The 20,646-nt window shown below is 43.1% G+C and overlaps 1 protein-coding gene across 1 annotated transcript in view; it reads right to left on the reverse strand.

The window, feature by feature from the left end:
- Positions 1-20,646, reverse strand: part of adgra2 (adhesion G protein-coupled receptor A2) — a 38,693-nt gene that overhangs the window by 3,599 nt on the left and 14,448 nt on the right. Inside the window, exons 2-14 of the mRNA XM_062382380.1 lie at positions 17,356-17,427; positions 6,412-6,483; positions 5,427-5,498; positions 5,254-5,325; positions 4,010-4,173; positions 3,404-3,617; positions 3,089-3,253; positions 2,812-3,010; positions 2,550-2,699; positions 2,272-2,433; positions 1,725-1,925; positions 1,402-1,591; positions 66-274 (exon numbers count right to left, since the gene is read on the reverse strand). Of these exons, the coding sequence (XP_062238364.1) occupies positions 66-274; positions 1,402-1,591; positions 1,725-1,925; positions 2,272-2,433; positions 2,550-2,699; positions 2,812-3,010; positions 3,089-3,253; positions 3,404-3,617; positions 4,010-4,173; positions 5,254-5,325; positions 5,427-5,498; positions 6,412-6,483; positions 17,356-17,427 (1,942 nt within the window). The remainder of the gene's footprint in view (positions 1-65; positions 275-1,401; positions 1,592-1,724; positions 1,926-2,271; positions 2,434-2,549; positions 2,700-2,811; positions 3,011-3,088; positions 3,254-3,403; positions 3,618-4,009; positions 4,174-5,253; positions 5,326-5,426; positions 5,499-6,411; positions 6,484-17,355; positions 17,428-20,646) is intronic.

Genomic DNA, 20,646 nt, shown 5'->3' on the forward strand with positions numbered 1-20,646 from the left:
CCATTCAGCAAAGGAAAGTCTCATTCAATGGTGAAATATAATTAAAAAAAATCTTGGTGTCCTACCTGCAGCACAGCATAGTTGCTGAGCAGAGAGCAGCGCATGGTGGAGGTGCTGCTGTCACTGTGGACCAGCTGACAGCCCTCCTGGCTCCAGGCTCCCTGCCTCTCCTGTCCCTTTTGGCTCCACTGGGCTGCAACAGCATTGGAACCAGGGGACAAGTGACGCAGTGACACCCAGATCGGCTCTGAGTGATTCCACACGCTGCAGCCCTCTGTCAAAGAAAAGGATTGAAATCTTTAATACAAAACTGCAGTGATGACCAAGATGTGTAAATGGCTACCTTGATATTAGAAAGTAAATCAGTTTGGGTTGCCAGATCTTCCCTTTTGCAAAATAATCCTCAACAACCCCACAGACATGAACGCACTATACTCTTCTGGTGAAAACAGCTAAATGAGCACTAGTAAAGGTCAAGGAAAAGTGAGTGCACAAAGAGTTGATAGATTTATTATGGAATTTACAATGTGAGTTTTAATCTACGGCACTTCTGTTCGTATAGGTACGACAATAAATGATTCTTGATTGTGTCTACATTAGTGTCTTTGAGTATCATGAAAAGCGCTCTATAAATAAAATATACTATTTTTATTATTTAATGAAAAGGGTTGAAACTCAATACAAAAAGGGAGGGAGGCTTTCTAGTATTTCATTACCTTGTATCTCATATATCCATACTGTATACATTATTCCTCTAATACGATGGTACAGTCAGACCATCTTGGCTAATCTGGGTTTGCTTTAATCAGGGGCCATAAAGGAGCCCCAATTTACATAGAGGCCTCAGTTATGTGTCCAACATCCATTCACATTTTCAATTTCTGATTTGGTTATATGCACATTTAAGTCATTCCTTGTCATTCACTTTTCGATATATAGATTTAAGCGAAGCAACACATCATTTACTATATTTTCCTAAAAATGTTCCTTGTTCAAGCATTTTGTGAATGTAGAAAAATAAAAATAAATCAGAAATTGTGACTACTTTATTAAAAACATGAAATTCAGGGGTCAATCTGATTTTCAGCAGGGGCCAGAGCCCCCCTGGCCCCACCCCTGGATCTGCTCCTGAGACACACTTTGTAACGTCTATCTCATTATAGAAGAACAAATCTGATTAAGCGTGATGCGAAACATCTTGTTTTCTACTTCTGCTGCTTTGAAAATGTAGTAGTATCAATCCTGGCATCCTAGTGACAAAATCTATGATATTAGCTTTACCCCAAGACAAAAAATGTGTTCACGTTAAAGAGATATAGGGATCACACCACAATGTAGCAATACTAGCAATCTCTTATGAAATGATATATATGTATTTTAGGTTATGGGAAGATTCCTTACCTAGGCCTACAAAGACGACAGGAGTGTTGACACTTCGTCTGCGGTTGTGATCCCCAGTGTTGCTCGAGTTTCCAGACAGAGGAAAGAAGCTGCCGGTTCTGAAGGCTACAAACTGCAGTTTACAGTCGGCAGTAGCATCAGGAGGAAACAGAGTTGCTGGAATAGTCACAGACGCCAGGGCCACTGAATTCTGGGGAAGAAGACATGGAAATCATGTATTTAAAGTTGAAATCCACCATTGAACCCTGTTCATGGGGAATGCAGGAACAATAGGTCACTAACAACCCACTAATGAAAACAATAGGCAGATGCTCATGCCTCACCTTTAGTAGAAAATTGTTGAGGGAGGTGTTATGGGAGCCAGTGCTGCAGCGGAACCGAAGCTGCTGTTCATGGCTGGACTCTGCCATGTCTGATCCCAGGCTGCCCACTGAGACCTCGCGACGCTGGTACGCAGTGCAGGTTATACCAGTGAAGTGGGCCGGTCGGATTAAGTGGGCCTCCATCACAATGTTCCTGGACACCTGTGCATATACAAAACAAATATGAATGGACTTTTACATATATATTATCAGTATATAATTTCAGTCATTATCTGTGTCTCAATTTTAGACAGACATAAGGTGTCTAAAATGAAATTGATAGATTTAACATTTTGCTTTAAAATTGTTTGTTTAATTTTGCTACATAGGCTAAATCATGAGATCGATCAAAAGAACAAAAAATATTCACATTAATGCTTTGGTTGCAAATTTATGCACGTGCGATTGCCATGATAAATTATAAATATATTCAGGATAATTCTCTAGAAGCTTTGCATGCACTGTTAATAAAGCTCCTGATGAGATGATCATCAGGTTGATTGGGTACCATGGAGAAGTCTTGAGCGTGACTGTGTAGCTGAGGCCAGGCCAGTGTCTCCAGAGAGTACACGATGGAGCTGCAGGCTCTCTTCTCTCTCTGAGCGAGAGCGAGGATCTGGTCGTCCACCTGCATCAGGTTACTGCCCATCTCAACCAACACCTCTGACAACTGCAGCAAACACACACACAGATGATTAAGCTAAAAGGACTGCAAAGTCAGGAGAAAACATGACACACATATCTTTACACAGCCAATTTAAATTTGTGAACTTAAATCCTTCTCACCTCCCGCAGAGGTCGGACAAATTCCATGAACTTCTCCATCATTTGTGCCACGTACAACACATCTACCGAGTCAGTGAAGCCTGCAGCCTCCAGGGTGTACGTGCGCACCTGATGTGCAACAGTGACGGCGTTGGACGCATTGATTGGCTTCTGTAAAACAAGGAATAAAGGTCTGATGTCATCAAACATAATCTTCATTGTGTTTACTGAACATGAAGCACGGACTTGGCAAAGTAAACCGTGCACTGACAGCAGCACTGACCAAAATGAAGGTATGCAGGACACGGGTGATGCCGTTGGTGTAATGACAGTCGGAGTAGTCCCCGTCCTGCCACTTTCCAGAACGATCACAGTACCGAGAGGCCTTTTTCTGCTCCATACCCCCCTCCACAGACAGGGAAGGGTAACGCAGCTGTAGGCAGTATTGTTGGGAGGTGATGCCTGCCAGGGTTCTTGGCCACCTGAGGATTAAAACCAAAGAATAATGAGAACACTGAATCCTTCGGTATGTAATAACAAATAATGTAACTGTTACCAACCTGAACTCCCCACGGTTGTTGACAACTTTATCCTCTGGACAGAAGGAGGCACTGTTCTCCAGCACCACTATTTCAACACTGCGAGACGTATTACCACGCCCAGTGGAAACCACACACTCCCACTCTCCACTGGCCTCCACATGTACGTTGAATAGAATCAGCTCACTGGATAAAGATATAGACAGCTCATCATAACACCTTCTTCTCCAAAATAGTTTATTCTAGTATGGCAATTTGAATGATAAACAGCATCACCAGGGGACATGAGGGAAACACAGAGCACCCATAAAGCCTGTGTCTCTCAAGTTAACTTACCTGGTGATGAAGGTGCAGTCGTGCAGCACACTGTTCTCCAGCTGGACACCCATTTCTGGGTTGGAGGTCACCAGCTCACCGTTTTGACGCCAGTGCAGAGTGGTGATCTTGTCCACCAAGGCGGCTGTGCACTGGAAGGGCAGCCGATCCCCTTTGAAGACCACCTGACGTTGGGACGGCAGCAGCGACAGGGTGTGCAGCTCCAGCGGACCATCTGAGCACCACCGGTGGGAAAAGACACAGACGCGGCCGTTACACATCACGCTGAATTATTTCTGCTCTCTCATTACCCAACCGCAGCTCAAAGTTTCCACAGAAGTTATGAGGAGTCTGCCACAGATTGGATGCAGCCTGCAGCAATTCATAAATGCGACCCACAGGATTAGTCGTCAACACAGCTCACTGATGCTTTTAGAAATATGTCCCCGCTGAGTGACTGGGATGGATCTCCTTTCCGCCCTTTGCGTCCACTAATTCTTCAAATTACTGGGATGATCTTGAGCACTGTTATGATTGCATTTTCATTGTCATTCGCAAGCTTATGCTTTCTGAAACACTGCGGTGAACTGCCTCATTCAAATGTCTCATTCTCAGCCAGGCTCTCACCACAGCTCAGCTGACTCTCCCTCAGTCCACGCAGGGGCTTTCCCTTTAGGCTCCTGGGGTAGGCACACAGGGTTTCGTCCCCCAACCTGGCAGAACTGCTGCGAAAGAAGCCCGGGACCCAACGCAACCCACAGTCACACGACAGGTGGTCTGAGTTGAAGTTTCTGCAGAGAGAGGTCAAATACAGTGTTATCCAGCTGCTCACTATAGCATCTAATGTACATACGGCACACACATGTGGAGGTGGGGAGTTAAGAACTACAAATACTTTGTTACTGTACTTGAAGTAGATTTTTCAGGTATCTGTTGTTTACCTGGTGGTACATTTTTCTGAGAACTCCTCACTTTTAAGCCAATATCTTTACTTTCTACTCCTTACATTTCCAAAACAGACCTGTTACTTTGTTTTGCATCAAGTGCCGTCTTCCCAATAACAAAATAGATGTCAACATAGAAAGAAGAGTCAATAACACAAAAAAGACGATTCCATATATATCTATCAAAGCAGAGACAAAAGAGCACGTGTCTGTGACAAGGAGTAACAACATGATAGAAAGTGAATAGTCAGCTGATAACACTGATAACATCAACAATGTCAATGATGAAGAAGAGGAACTGCACATTCTCAATCTCTGGCCATATTTAAATACTTTATTTCATACATCGTACAGATTTCCTCCTTAATGATTTTTTTCATGTTCACAAACCTGTATATTTTGTATATTAAAGCATATTTAATTTGATGTAAGACTTGTTTAAGTTAAATGGTTGTTTAACTCAATAAATGTTGCGAGTACCTCTTCTTACTTTGAGTATATTTCAAAACCTTTATTTGTTTACCTTCTGTTTTAGTAAAGAGGTTTCTTTATTTCTATTTAGGTAAGGGATCAGTACATATTTGCTACGTGACACCCCAACAAACAATAACAGCCACCCTTTATCACCTATTTATTTCAGATTTATTATTTGTCTCCATGCAATCAGACTTGAAATGTTTGTATCTTCTGGTTAAAGATAGCCTGAGCTGAAATATGTTTTTCATCTTAAAATAAATCGTACACATAAATACAGGTTGTTGCTTATTTGAAATGTTCCACATTGGCTTGAAGGGATGTAAAAAACATAGCAAACCAGTAACAAAATAAATATTGCCAGACATAAATGTTATCTTCATCTATAATATTTATTGTTTCATCCAGATATGGAAAGGCATGCAATGAGAGTGTGGCGTCTGTGATACTCACACTAGCTTGAGGGACGGCAGTTCCTGAAACACTCCTGGGTCCATGGTCGATATGATGTTGCCAGAGAGATTCCTGGCAGAACGCAAATTAGATACAAGCCAGTTAACTGAACGGCTTCAACCTTAACATAAAACATCCTCTATCTTTAAAATATCTGCTCCTCTTTCTCTTACAGTTTGGTGAGGTTGGTCAGTCCCTGGAACATGTCGGCAGTCAAGCAGCCAATGCGGTTGTTGGATAGGTCGCTAAAAGTGTGAGGAGACAAAAGGAATGTATTGGTTATTTTCAAATGAAGAGGACCTGTCTCAGCCACTCAGCAACACAGATTTTGATATTTTGACTCTTTCACTGCCCATGTTCCAACTGAAGACCTCTGTCTCAGTCTTATATAGTGAAAAGGATAAAAGATAAAGCATTTTCTTTAATTCCATTATCTTCATACTGCAGTGTTCTCTTTTTTTAGAAAGTTAGAATAAGTTGAAGAATTATAACAACAGTCTCCGCCACTTTCTCTTATCACAACTCCATGGGACCCCAGTAAAAGTTTATCACCCTCGGGGTAAAAGCAGGGCCCCTGGTCTGCTGTCCGTCCCTGAGTGTGATGTATAGCCACAGCCAGAGAGGGATCTGCTCTGCTGCCCCTCTGACACTACCCAGCAGAGAGCTGTCCAAAGCATGTGTTTATCTCCCCCTGTTTGTTTTGAGAAACCCCAGACTTTGCAGGGAAAACACAAGTAGGGGGAGGAGGGAGGGGAAGTCACGCGGTGCAGCACAGGCAAGCAGCTCCGACCCACGCCGCAACCAAGACCTCGGAGTCCGAAAAACACAAAAGGGTGAACGGTGAGCCGCGGCGTGGGCCTGAGGTTTACGCATCGGTGCGCCACCAGAGATGACAGTGCACAGCCCCCGCAAGAATCAGCAGGAACACTTAAGTGAACAAGGCCTTTATGGTCACGCTAACATCAGGAGCTCGATGCAACATATGACATCTGCGATGAGTTGCAAAAACAGTGCATGTTTTTCTCTTTTAGCAACTACTGTAAATTTGGTGAACAATCAAAAAAGAAAAACTACAGCTATTGTCTGCCTGTGTGCATGATTTCTACATTTGCTGCTCTGAAACCAAAGGGAATGTGAGTCATGTTAATGTGTACTTACAGTTTCCGAAGCTCGGACAGGCCCTGGAAGGCTCCAGGCGTGATGGTGCTGATTAAGTTGTGCTTGAGGTCCCTGGGGAGAGAGAACATTTCAGGTCAATGAGAGAATGCGTGCAGGGATGATGTGTAGATACATCTTCAATTAGGTGCAGTTCTCATTGTAAACATGTGTGTTGGATTGGGCTGTTTGCATGGCCTGTGGTGACGCTGGTTGCAGCTTTTTCACTGAAACTGTAAAACTGACCTACAGTAATTGAGTAGAGATAGACTGCACAGCAAGCTGTACAACTGTTAATTCAAAGTTTGGTAAAAGCTTGAATAAGTACACAGAACCCTGAACTGGAGAATCAGTTGTAATCCACAATGTCTCTGACGTTGATGAGTCCCAGCCTCTGCTGTTACAGAGCCCTGGTCACCTCTTTATTCAAAGTTTTTTTTATATTGAATGCATCGTGTCTCCAAGTCGCTCTAAATACATTTCCTTGGGTCCTCAACAATATACATGCCTGAGTGTGAAGTCGATAAAATGAACAGTTGTCTAGATGTGTGGCAGCTGCAAGCCGAAGTGTCCTTGGGCAGTGTATGAGTGATGGAGAGAGTACTGCACGTAGATGCACTGTATAAATGTGTGTGTGAATGGGTGAGGGGCAAAACTATATGGTAAAGCAACTTGAGAGTTCAACAAGCGCTTTATAAATACAAACCATTTACCTTTTGTGAGCCAAATAAAGACAGACAGAGAGACAGATATATAAATGTGCGAAATATGCAGATTTCTTCTGTATTGAGTATAGTTAGTTCAGAGTAATGAGTGTTTGTGCAGTAGAGATTCTGGTAGATTATTATTATTACAGAGCCAGGCTAGCTGTTTCTTTAAAGCTAAGCTAACTGTCTGCTAACTGTAAATTTATATTTCATGGACGTGCATGAGGCTGGTATTAATCTTCTAACTCCTGCCGTGCCTTCTGTCGTCCCTCCACTTCTTTCACAATGATTCTCTCCACGATAAACTTGGCCACTGCGAACCGTAAATGTGAGTTTCTTGAACCGCCTTTGAAGATCTGATTTCACACTATCATATCTTCTGCAGCACTTTTCTCCCCTGTGTTTCCATTCTGCACCCATGTGTTAAAGCATTCAGCTGCATACCCCCTCTCCATCAGTAACTTACATTAGATTTTGAATCCTAGAAGTTTTTTTTATTGGCCAGGTGGGAATAGTGAGGTTAAAACAGGTCAGCAGACGGATGGTTATTGACAGGACAGGGTCACCGCGGGCTTACATGTCATCCATGTTTCTACAACTTGAAAAATGTCTGCTCCCATTGGACCGGCAGCAGAAGAGGATTTCGCTGCAGGAGCGCTGCAGCTGCATTTTTGTCTATTTCGCTTCTTACCGAGACCTCAGGGGACTTTCTGGTCCTTTTTTTTGTTTCCACAGAGATTATCTGTCATCGCCGCTCTCGACCACAAGGCCTCACACCCTGTACACAGCTTCAGGATTCTCTTAACCATTCTCTCGTCCTCTTTCCAAGAGATGAGTTATTTTGATCAAACTAGGGCAGCGAAATTGTTTTAGAAAATGGCTTCCAGTTAAAAAATTTGACAGTGCGGTTCGGCTGGGATAGAGTCAGAGATCAGGGTTTTTGCTGTTGGTCCAAGCTTTCGCCAAGCCATCGCTCATATGTGGATTAAATACAGGAGACAGGTTATAATGATGGAGCAAAATCTCCCTGTCCTCGGCCCAAAAGGCTGAGGTCTGTTGTGTTTGTCTCAAAGCAGACAGCCTTGGACGGCTCAGCCCTGCTGATTGAGTGCGTTGCCAGTTTGTCAGACAGAATTACCTCACAGCTTTTACAAAAAGGTAGAAATGTTTCCCCCTGTATCATTATTAAGATAGATACATAAATAACGACGATTATACAGGATATAAAAGTATAGTTTATATGTGTGTGTGTGTGTGTTTGACGAGGAACCAGAGCCTTGAAAGTGTGTTCGGCAGTGGATATTCCCAGGTTCCTGTGTGACAGTAGCTGTATAGTTGTTGACCGGGGCGGGTGGGGGGGAGAACAATACTGCTGTTTCCAGTCTGTGTGTCCCGGGGCTCATTAGTGCAGCAATGAAAGACGAGGCACTGCCCACTGTTTCCTCTCTCCCACTCACACACATATTCAAGCTTGCGTTTGCCGTGTAGCACTGATCTCCACGTGTATATGCACCAAAACCTGCATTCTTATCAATGTAATGATTAAATGTGCTTCTGGCGTTGCAATTAATTCATACAGTTAAGTTAAGCGTGGCCCTGGAAAAAGGATTTTAAGACTGACTAACTTTAAATACCCCACATGAATGAAAATATGAATATGGATACGTATGAATTTCATGAATTAATAAGAAATCCCATCGGCTAATAAGGTTCAACCCATCGGCTGATCTCAAGCTATTTAAATATGTTTTCAGGACAAGAGAGAAACAAATGTTATGTAGAATAATGAATAATGATAATAATATAACTATAAACAAAATAAAATAAGTATAATGTTACCTATGTAACAAATAAATAATATGAGTATATTTATATAACCTAAAGCCTTTTGAAATAGAATGTTCATTATTGGACATATATGTTAATATATGTCCTTGACTGATCAGTGATCTCAATCTAAATAAAATTGTGAAATAAAACGTTCAAAACATCAAATTATTAACATTACCTAAAATAGAAAACTGACTTTATATCTTTTCTAATCAGTACAATAGTTGAAAAAGACACAATGTACCATAGAAACTACTTTGTTTGATCTAAATCAAACAAAAATAAGTACAAACACACACTCACACTAACAGTTGTACTTTTGGAGGTTTACTCTAATAACTGAGTCATGCATGGATGTGCACCATCAGACCCAAAGGGACAGAGGATTTATGTTGATGTTGGTGTTGACGCCCTGAGAACCACATTGTGACATTGGCAGCACAGAGTTCATGAGGGACTCAAACTCAATGACAGTGCGCTTTTTAGCAATTGAACCACAAAACCGATCTTCAACTAACAATACACGTCAAACCGCTGCGTATTCATACCTGCCTGGAAAGTGCCCAGTGCTGTGTGTGTCAACAGGTCACTACCTCTGATACACTCTCTTATCACCAAGCTGGGGAATTCGAAGGAGCTCACCAGAGTCTACAGCATTTGAAGCCCCGGCCTAGTGCTGAGCCCTGCTGCAGTCCAAACGTCAGCTCTCATTCACCAACATAATCCAGGCTTAATCTCAGCTGCAGCCCCTCGCCACTTGTCCACACTTCCAGATTTATTTCAAACTTTATCTCAGATATACAGCACAAGGCAGACTGCAGCGCAGGCCTCATACTCAGGCGATGACTTGTCGGCGTGGCCTCTGGAGCACAGCTTCACAGCTCAGTGGCCTTGACACTGATGACAACAGCTGTCACCAGGCAAGAGGATAATAGTAGAGATAATAAATAGTTCAAAGCCTCGCGCTCGCTCAGAAAATATCATTTTTGAAAATGTTAGAAGCTGCAACTTGTAGCTATTACTTGTTGTCATTATCTTACACAGCGGTAGCATGTCGTTCTTCAAGTAAAGCTACATGATTGGTGGTGACATGGTGTTATTATGAATATGGCTTTTCTCTTTGAGTTATGCTTTGTAACCTTGGAAGTGCGTTGCTTTATCCCCTTCACCACATGTGGCCTGTGTGATTGGGTTGAGACAAACTCAAGCTCACTCGTGGCCCAAAAGGGGCTATTGTCTGCTACTAGTGGGCCTAACACCAGCCTCTGCCATTAAGAATGTCTTTTTTCTTGTTCACAAACTCCTCCTGATCAATGGGACTAGTCCTCCGACATTCTGAAGAGTCATTTCTCTGTGGGTATAAGGGATGAGCACCTGGGGCCCATGCAGACTGGAGAGGAGCGACGTGCTTGTAGGGCACCGAGAGGGTAATAATGAAGACATGTTCTGTAAAGCGCTCCAGACGTGGAGTGCTCCATTATCAGGAGCACAGGGGCAGGGACTGGAGTGCTCCACTGACATTGTTTGGGCCCCGGAGGGAGCTGGGAAAATGACTGAAACCAGGGAATGGCCACTCATTATCACCAGACTTGAATCAAGAATTTCTCTTCCCTGTTTCTTGTTCTTATTTTTATTGACTGACGTGGTATTGCAAGGCCAATTTCTATAATTTCATTGCACATGTCTTTTACTGCAGAACAATATAAGAAACTGCCTGAAGATAGAACAAATAAATAAGGCCCTGGATTAAAGTTGTGTTGGAAAAAACAATGGGGGGGTTAACTAGCACCTTGGCTCCTGGCAGAGGTCACTGGAGACCATTTTTGTGCCGCGTGTCATTTCCTGTCTGGTTGGCGTATCTCGTAAAGGCTCTTGCTCGTTTATTTTTACAGTTTCCTTTTTCTCCTTTTCTTTACTAGCTAGCTTTCCTCTTCAGGGAGGGGCAGGTGGGATTCTGTACTGAGCAAAGTTGTCCCTGTGTATGGCCCCGCAGACCCCACCTCCCTACTCCTCAACACACTTGCTCACAATGGGGTCTCTGTAACACAGGCCCCAAACGTACTCCTGCCTTCCCCCCAAAACAGGAAACCAGGATCTGCAGAGCTCTTGTTTTTATACTAATTTCCTGCTATGCTGCCCCTTCCCCAGATTATTTTCTTTACCTTTTTCCTGGTTCCTCTCAGATTGGATATACCTAATCAACGTTTGTCTGCCTTCGTCAGGAAACCAACTGCTTTGATGAAGCTATAGGAGCATAAATAGACATTAAGTATTGTATTCATAAAACCGCTGTCACAAAGATGAAACAACTGGACACATACTTAACATTTTAAAATGCATCAGTGGAATGCTATGGCCTTGGAGGGGATTCTTTTGGTGTGTTTTGGTTTGTACTGGACTCAGTCTGCACACAACCTTGACAAATTAAACATTGTTTGAAAGCTCAAAGTGTCAGAACCAATTATTTAGTATCAGCTTCAACACTGCCAAAGCTGTTCACACAGAATTGTTTTAGACCCAAAGTACTTTCCATACAGGCAATTCTCCCATGTTTGTGCCTCTGTATCTTTCTTAAAGTCATTCTGGGCTTTGGGGTATAAAATTACCTTCCAAATGAGACCATCTGTAATCATGTCTGTAGCCAAAAGGAAATAACACTACCCTTTTATTTGCGGTACATTATTTTCAGGCCTGTAATGGAGGTGTTGGCTATAGAGGGTTAAGATATTTCCTTCGGACCTGGACAATCATTGATCCTACACCGTACTATGGTTTACTGCTCATGACAGACAGTAACATAAACTGTGGATCCAATTGCACAGCCGTTAGTGGGATGTACAAAAATGGCATTATAGATTTTTATTTGAAGGGTAAAATTTCCTCAGTTGATTATATGTTTCTATAGTGCGCAGCAAGAGGAGCCGGGGATCATCCTGCCAAGGAAAACTCTGGAACCACGGACTTTTATTGACTTTAGTCCTGAGTTTTGGAGGAGCTGAAAGAAGGGGGCGATGTCCACTCTGGATTTTCATCTACCAGCATAAACATCAATCTCAGTTCATGGTTTAATGCAACATAAAGTGGATTATAACAGTTGTTTATCAGAATTATGATCATGTAGGTTTCTCAGAGCTAGAAGTTGTAGTAATAGAGAATAGATTGTATAGTGCAAATTTGTCCACTACTGATTATGATTATGATACAACATAACCTGAGTAATTTGAGCTTAAAAACCTATAATAACATAGATATGAGGAATCCGAGTTAACTTGTCACTCAAATTATGAAATTATGGAAATTTAGTCATGTACATGAAGGAATTTTCAGCCAGTAGGTGGACTACAGCTCATGGAGATTAAGAAGGAGGAGGAAGAGAGACCCAGTGAGCTGGGAGAGGGGAGATGCAAAAATAAAGCAGAAAAGGAACACAAACGGAAGTGGGGGGAAGAAAGTCCAGAGAAAGCTCAAGTTCCTCCGGAGGAGAACGCCATTGAAACCATATCAAGTTTGTTGAACGAGTGTGCTCGAGAGTTACTGGCGTATAAAGTGCACGATTTGGTAATGGGCTTATGAGGGGGCTCACTCGCTGTTTCAATAAACCCCCAGAGCCATGACTGAGCTGGGCTTGCAATACAAACACACCCCGTTCCTTCGGTTTATCTGAAAGACACATCTGGAGTCTATCAACTCCAGCAGCAGCAACCCCCCCCCCCCCCCCTTTTCTGTTTCCACTCTCCAGCACGCTTAACCCCTTCCTCACCCATTCCACCCCTGAATGTCATGGACTCTCATTAGGTGAGAGTTGCCTAAGCGGGGGGCACTCGGTGGCGTGTGTGGGAAAACATACTTACCCAAATGTTCATTTTTCTGAGTGAGAAATGAGACTCGCATGTGCGACCTCCTCAGATGGCCTTTAGTTGTCTTCAGAGTGTTGGGAGGGTACAATCTGAACCTTGTCTTACCCACACTGGTCTAGACAGAGGGACTCCTTGCCATGTAAGCACATTCTCCACTGTTTTTATGTGCTATAGTGCTGCCCACCTATGCTTTGTTCCCCCTCATCAAGGTAATTTGCTTAGCGTGTGTGGAATAATGTTAATCTCCCCACTAAGGAAAACAACCTCAGCTTTATATAGGACAAACTGCAGGAGTGTGCTTCCCCTCCCTCCCTGTTTCCCTCTTCCTCTCTCTCCAGCCACCATACCATCTTTAGCCATCTCAGCTCCACTTCCCCTGTGTCAGATGGTGAAGTTGTTTAAGTTGGACTGCATCCTAACCCCAGCTGCTCAGAATGGCAGAGGCGATTTCAAGGTTGGTTTCAGAGAGGCTGAGGTGGAGAGCGAGTGGCCCGTCTCCCCTTTTGTAAAACAGATACTATCAAGTCAAAGAGTGACACATGGGCCCAGGCGCTTTGTAACCATAATGTGATAATAGGGTGTATATTTTCCATCATGCAGACAATTTTCTAAACATCTCTGCAGTGTGTGACTTACTGGTCACAGGTTTCTATGCAAACTTCCCTTTAATTCGTATTGCTCTACAGCCATAAATCACAAGAAACTCCTTATTTCCTGCTCTTGAACCAAGTTGTTCTAAGTCAACAGGAAGTTTCTAAGTAATCTGGTGTGATATTTCCTGTGCAAACTCTACGTGCATGTGTTTACAACTAAAGTTCCTGTCACTTCATTGACACTGTACGAGTCATTTTCAGACTCTCTTGTTGACAAAGTATATCGTGCTGCCAACACCTCAAGCCTCACCAGTCCTAACCACAAGCTTCACTCCTGCCTTTCAGACCTGTCCACTGCGAGTGTCCCGCTGCTCCCTCATCCATCACCACCGCTGCCCTCTGCTCTCCCTCTCCACTCTCCACTCCCTCTCTCCCTATAGGGTGAGCCGACCTGGTAATGAGGGCCCCTTGTGCCCTGTCTGCCTGTCCTGTGTCCCATGGTGCAGTGGGGCCCAGCTGGACAAGAGCCAGACTGCCTCGGCCCTCTTTGCTCATTATTCTCATTACCTTGCCTCAAATCAGTGCAAGGACAGGCCGCTGGGATCTGTCCACAACTCATAAAGGTCCCGGCTCGTTAGTGGGGCCGCCAGCGTCAGCTTCCATCAGAAAGCGTGTGCACAGAGGTGTAGGTAGTAGGATAGATGCACAAGTACAGTACCAGAACTCAAATGGTGTGTATACTAATGTGACCTTCTTTGCATATGGTGGGCGACACCACAGAAGAAAGGTATGATTCAGCTGGTGTTCAGTCCAAGAGCTGGAAAGACATAAGGTATTCCAAGATCCAAATGTAGCTGTTGGATGGCAGGTCTGTTTAAAAGAGCTACAAAAACATAGTAGTCCAGTAAGAGGGCAAAAACAAACAGGGCTAAATTGCTCCTCTGCACTTGGGTGGTTTGGCAGGTTATGAAGGCAATAGTGGCTTTGGGGAGGTTTGTCCCAATGAAAGGGCTAACTGTGTAGATCGCTGCACTGTCTGGCCCATGGGCCTAGAGGAGGGTGGCCTGCCTCAGAGCTCTTATTCTCCCACTAACAACAGCAGATCAGACTGCATTCAGCTCTGAATACACGTCTGGTGTGAGTGTACGGGTGTGAGTGTGCGTCTGCACAGAGAGTTAGCAGAGCCATTTCAAATGACTGGACAAGAAGTTAAGGTGCCCATACTAGGAAATACACTTACACCGAAGTCACAATGGAGATTGAGCAAAATTGTGTGTCTGTGTGTGTGTGTTTGTGTGTGTCTGCAGTCAGGGGAGCAGACTGTGTTTATCCTTGTCTCGTAGGGGAAGAGATGCAGTGTAATTCCCTGATGTGTGTTTACTCAGCCCTAGTGGGCCGCCCTTTGATTACAGTACTGACCACATAATATGAGTAACTGTTCACTACTGCTCCAAATGACAAGCACATGTAGACAACACACTGGAAACAATGAGGAGACCTGGAGAGCAGTGACAGGCTGAAAAGAGGCAAAACTCACATCTCACAGTTTCACATTGACAAGGACTCCGATTCAAACTTTGAATGCAACCTCACATCTGAGTCCATCCCTTCAAACCCCTCCATCACAGCAACGGTGAATTTCAATGTGGCATTTTTCACATCAGACAGCAATTTTCCCATGAGCTCAGATGTAATTATAAGCTGTGCAGGGCTCAATTAAAGGTTGAAGACGTCAGAGTGAGGGAACAGACCTCCACCGCTGTGTGTCAGAGAGCCAGCGGAGGCTGAGGCAGAGGAGTGAAATGAGGCCTGCGTGATTTACGCTACGTCCTCTCCTCACATCTCCCTCTGTGGAGCACAAGTGTGAGTGTTAGTTTGTCTGCACTGTTCTTTTTCTCCTAGGTTTTGTAGTAATGAGCCTCCAAGAAAGCTCCCCCCTTGATGGCCCCTGCTAGTTTTATCACTGCTTCAGGTACGAGGGCCTGTTAGCGGGTCAGCTCCAGGTTACCCGACCCGTCGACCCTGCAGCACAACAGGGAATCTTGTCCACACTTACAAAAACAAACATTCAGCTCATTTTACATCAAACACATCAGCCAAGATATTTACTTTGGCTTTCCTTTATTATCACTTTCACCCAAGCAGTTTTAGATGCAAGATATCTGTGTAGCATCTTCATCATCATCATCATCATTATCATCGCCAACAGCTTTATCAGCATCTTCGGTGCAAGATAGACTGCTGAGGTACAAGCTGAGAACATTGGCCTTAAATCTGTTCACGCATGGCACTCACATGCCAGACATGAAAACAGCAAGTACAGCAAAAATTTGCTTTTTTGTTCTTGACTGGCACATCTGCTGTGAGCTCCAGTAGGTAACTACTAATAAGGTAACAACTGCTGCAAATTACCATATTTTTTTTTCAACATGTTTGAGAAGCCAGTTAGCTTCATGGGTGGCAGAGCCGAGTGGCATGTGGAACTAATATCCCTTCAGCATACTCATCCCACCCTCTGACAAAACAAGTATGTCTGCCAGACTGTATGCAGACTACGGCTTGCTCCATGTGCGTAGTTAGCTACCAGCACACTATAAAAGCTTTACTAGGATGCTAGCACACCTTGCAATGGAATTTAATGTCTGGGAAACAAACTAGATGCAGTTCTCACAAGAGAGAATCAGAGGAGCCAGGAGTAGCTGGAAAACACAAGTCTAGACCGTAATGACTAAAATCAGCCCAGAGGCGATTTCACACCAGAGAGTCCAGACCATGGTCATGTCATTGTTACAATAGTTTTGGTTTCACATTGTTGTTTAGGGAGTTGACTATATACGTTTGTGTGCTATAAGTTCGTCCTTTGTACCTCCCTACACTTGAGATTGATTGTTTTGTGGATGGACGTCTGTCTGGCGTTGCTGTATTTTCAATTAGGCAGTCATGTTCACCAATCTTTTGGAATAAGGTGCATTAATTGAATTGATTTATTCAACTATTATATAGACTTCAATTTTAATATTATTGTGATATTACTATTAGCAAAATGAATGTCCTAAACCTTATATCATCGGAAACCAATGACTGCATCAACCACGCTTCCAGTGTCGAAATTGGTCCAAAAGTCCAAACTATCTGAAAAAAACTTTTTCCTAGACTAGAAAGAGTGAGTAGTCCTGGCAAGTCCTTGATAAACTGGACAAATGGAACAGTATGAAAAGTTAAGACATTACCAAAGTTGACCAAAAACTAAATTTTGATTCTGAATGTAATTAATCTCTTGGAGACCATGAACAGCTGTAGGCTACTCAATGTCATGACCATCCCAATAACTGTCCAGACAATAAAACCCCCAAGTGTTCAGCTTCTTAGTGACATGATCGGTTACCTGGGGACCATGAATGTCGGAACCAAATGTCATGAAATTCCATCTAATTGTTGTGTGATATTTCATACTAAAAAAGCGCTGTGTCAGGCGACATATTCACTATGGTAGCTTTCCCGTTTGTCACTGAGGAAGCTCTGCAGGAAAAAAAGATATTGTCTATCATCTGTCTCACACCCCATTCAGAGAGATTACAATGCTGCTAAGGAGGGCCAGACTGTCTGTGAGCCTTCGGCCAAGCTGCCAACATGCACCTCCTCCCAGAGATCTCCCTTATCTTGTCCTGCGGTTTCTGTGGAGTGGGGCTTACCTGATAATGAAGCACTGAAGTGTAATTATGTGAACTTTCAACATAACTTTGGGAAAGCCAGTCTGACTGTATCATCCTCCCTGTTGGATAGAAGCCCACAGAGCTTCTAACTGATTCACTGTCTATTTCTCTGCAAACGCCTAGACACACTTAATAACAGCTCCCACATATATGCATCCCATAAATCTAATGGAAAGAATAAATATGACACCTTTGCGTCAGTCAAGGTGCAAAAATAATCAAGCATGATAAGAAATAGGCTACTCACAGCTTTTCCAGAGCGTAGAGACCAAAGAAGGATCCATTCTTCAGAACTCGAATTTTGTTGTGGCTCATTATCCTGTTAAAAGCACAACACACAGTATTGTTAAAAATCAACAACTGATAATAAATAAAAGCACATTTTAGAAGGCCAAACTCAAATGTGCTTAAATACTATCTTGGACATTAGTTTCCCACTAATGTTGAGGGGGTCATGAGGGTGACAAGAGTCAAACTGACCACTCGGGCCTGTGGTCGCACAAAAGATTAGCCTGAGCAGAAACATTAGCCAAAGATGTTTCCAATTAATGCTAAAGACAAGAAATAGAACATCAAGATTAGGAGGGAAGCTGTAATCTTGATAACCATTTCGCATACATTTTTTTTTACATCAAAAGGATTTCTCTCCACATCAAACGAATGGCGGCACAGACCATCTTAATTGACTCTTTCCATAGTGACGAATCCCTTTGCTTAAGGGGTTCTTATCAGAGCAGAGGGCATGGTGCTGCAGCACACACTGGAAGTGAGCTTCAGATGGCTTCTCTGACAGGGGGAACATTGGATAGTTACAGCAATTACTCTGCTCTGAGGGACCATTGTCAGAGTCAGTGTAAGGACACACTTTAGCAAAGATGATATCTCTCAATACAAGTTGTTGAGTTTCTTGGGAAATAAACCAATTGTCTTGCCAAGATTAAGAAAGGAAGATCAAATACCAGGCTCATGTCTGTATGCTCAGTAGGAAGCTACAGGCAGTTCGCTTAGCTTAGCATAAAGACTGGAAGCAAAGAGAAACATCAAGCACGACTCTGTCGAACTGGTGGGTAACCTCTGCTGTGCTTTTTCACAACCACTCAAGCTTCCTTGCACCAGCAATACAGTCGGGCGGATGTGGCTCAGGACGTATAGAAGGCCGACTACTAACCAAAAGGCCAGTAGTTTGATTCCTACCTACAGTCTGTATTCTGAAGGGTCCGTGGGCAAGATACTGAACCCCAAATTTCCCTGTGGGCTGTGATGAATTGTGTTTTATGTAAAATGTTGTTGCACATAGAAGTGCTGTTTGAATGTATGTGTGGTTGGATGAATGTGACTTATTTTGTTATTGACAATAACACTGAAACAGGACTACATTAATACAATCAGGTTATTATTTTCTTATGAGAGCCATACAGTAGTGTGTCAGAAAATAACATGCACTGTGTTTGAAGCCAAGTGAATGTTCCCAGTGTTCTACAAAATATGTTTATGTTGTTTACTAATGCACTTTGCCAAATATCCTTTAGAGGAAATAAACCTGCTGCCTGGATTATATTTAGGGGTTTTCTTTTCCAGTTCAGGAAGTGCAATGTTCTTGCACAATATAGGGAGTAGTTCAGGCAGGATGGTCGGGCCTACAAAGCACAAAACGCTAACTCCAGAGGCCGTTCTTTTTTTACTGTGCATCACATGTGTTATTAGGTTTAGTCCACTTATGCACTTGGGAAAGGTTAGGAAATGTCTGTGCTTTTGTTATATTGAAAAACCCAATGCATCCCTCTGCTTCAACTCAGTTTTGACTTTGTCGATATTAAACCAAGACCAGGATCTACTCTGCTATTGCTAATTTGTTGTGCATAAAGATAATATCCAGGAGACAGTGTTTAATATTCATAGCTCGGTGTCCACTGCCCACATCTGCCCAGGAAAAGCTTAGGGTGCAGCTAGGGCCCTGATGCTGGCATCAGCCCATCATCATTAACACACCCTTCAGTTTCACGTCATCTTTGCTCCTACCACATGGCGCTTAATGGGCTGTTTGCGACATGAAGTGTGTTCCGAATCGAGAGAGTTGAGCTGTGTGTGCTCCTTTAAAAATGGGAGCTGACTCTGAACAGTCTGTGAGATTTACAGATTCAGCAGCAGTCGGCCCCCCTATTTCCTGCCACATCAATAAAAACAGTGCCTTCAGGCTGCGCCTTCCAGCTCAGTTAATGACCTGATTTAATCATCTAGTCTTGGTATATAGGGATAGACTGGCCCGACTCACTTCTTCACCTCAATAGCTTTGCTCACAGCCACGACATATGAAGGCAGAAAAGTCTGTCACAAAAGCAAACACAACTCTAAGGGTAAACCATCTCCTGCTCCAGTTTAAAACCAGAGACATATTTAGTTAAATTCGGCTTCAATCAAGATCACAGATAATGACAAAACCAAAGCTTTCCTGATGGTTTTACTCAGCTGTTCTATGTCTCAATAATTTGTATTTTAAGTTGTTCTGAGAAAGTATTATTACTATCTAAGAATCTAAACCAATGTCCAAAAATGGAGCCTTGAAAACCGATGCCATTGCAGATCAGAGACTAATTTCTAACTGTAAACTATAAACTAAACTCAAATATGTCGTGTTCATAATCCCCCCAGAATCATTGAAATAAATCCATTATCGTGTCACAGCATTTTGAGCGTGCATGTTTAACGAGCACAGTCCTCTCGTGCCGTAGCCTGCGTATGAACCTTTGACTCGTGGACCTTAAGGTCTCTCACTAGACTTTGGGCACAATATCTCTTCTATAACTGGATGCAGGCCCGAGATGAAAGCTACAGAAGATCCGGAACTGCCTGAATAATTCAATACAGATAGGAGAGGAGAAAGTCACATCTGGCAAAGAAACAAACCATTTAATTCAACACAGACAGTTTAGATACAGATAGTTCCTTTTTGACTAAGCTTATTATGCAGAAATAAAACGATTAGTCAGATTCCTGTGTATGTTGGGTCTGGATGCGCTTGAATGTCAACATGTGCGTGCGAACAAAAATTGGACCTTTTGTATACCTCTATTCAGATGTGTTTGTGTGTTATCTCCATGTGCACTTGGAGATCACAGAAACCCTCATATCTCTCAGGTTAAGTCATTTCAACACAGTATTAACGTGTTCCTCTGTACCTTGTGACTTGAAAGCTGATGTTCATAAAGGAGAAAAGGCCACAACATGAATTTTTCCCACAGACAACTAAAGGTGCAGATTTCCAGGAATGCGAGGATGTCTACAGAGGCTGTGCTCTACTGTGTAAGCCCTCGAAGTCAGATGTTTGGAGCACAGTTGTAGAGAAGGACATTGTTCTTTCGTGAACAATGCAGAGAGTACGACTCTGAGAAAGAGAGACAGAGGCAGAACTCTGTAAACAGACAGAAATAGTATGCGTTCCCATCAGGCTAAACAGGAAACCCAGCCAATTAGCTGTTTATTCAGAAACCGGTTCCAGAGTTCAGGGGTTGTGGAGAGAGCACTTCCTGGACAGCCATCA

The sequence above is a fragment of the Platichthys flesus genome, chromosome 3, assembly GCF_949316205.1.
Source record: "Platichthys flesus chromosome 3, fPlaFle2.1, whole genome shotgun sequence".
NCBI lineage: Eukaryota > Metazoa > Chordata > Actinopteri > Pleuronectiformes > Pleuronectidae > Platichthys > Platichthys flesus.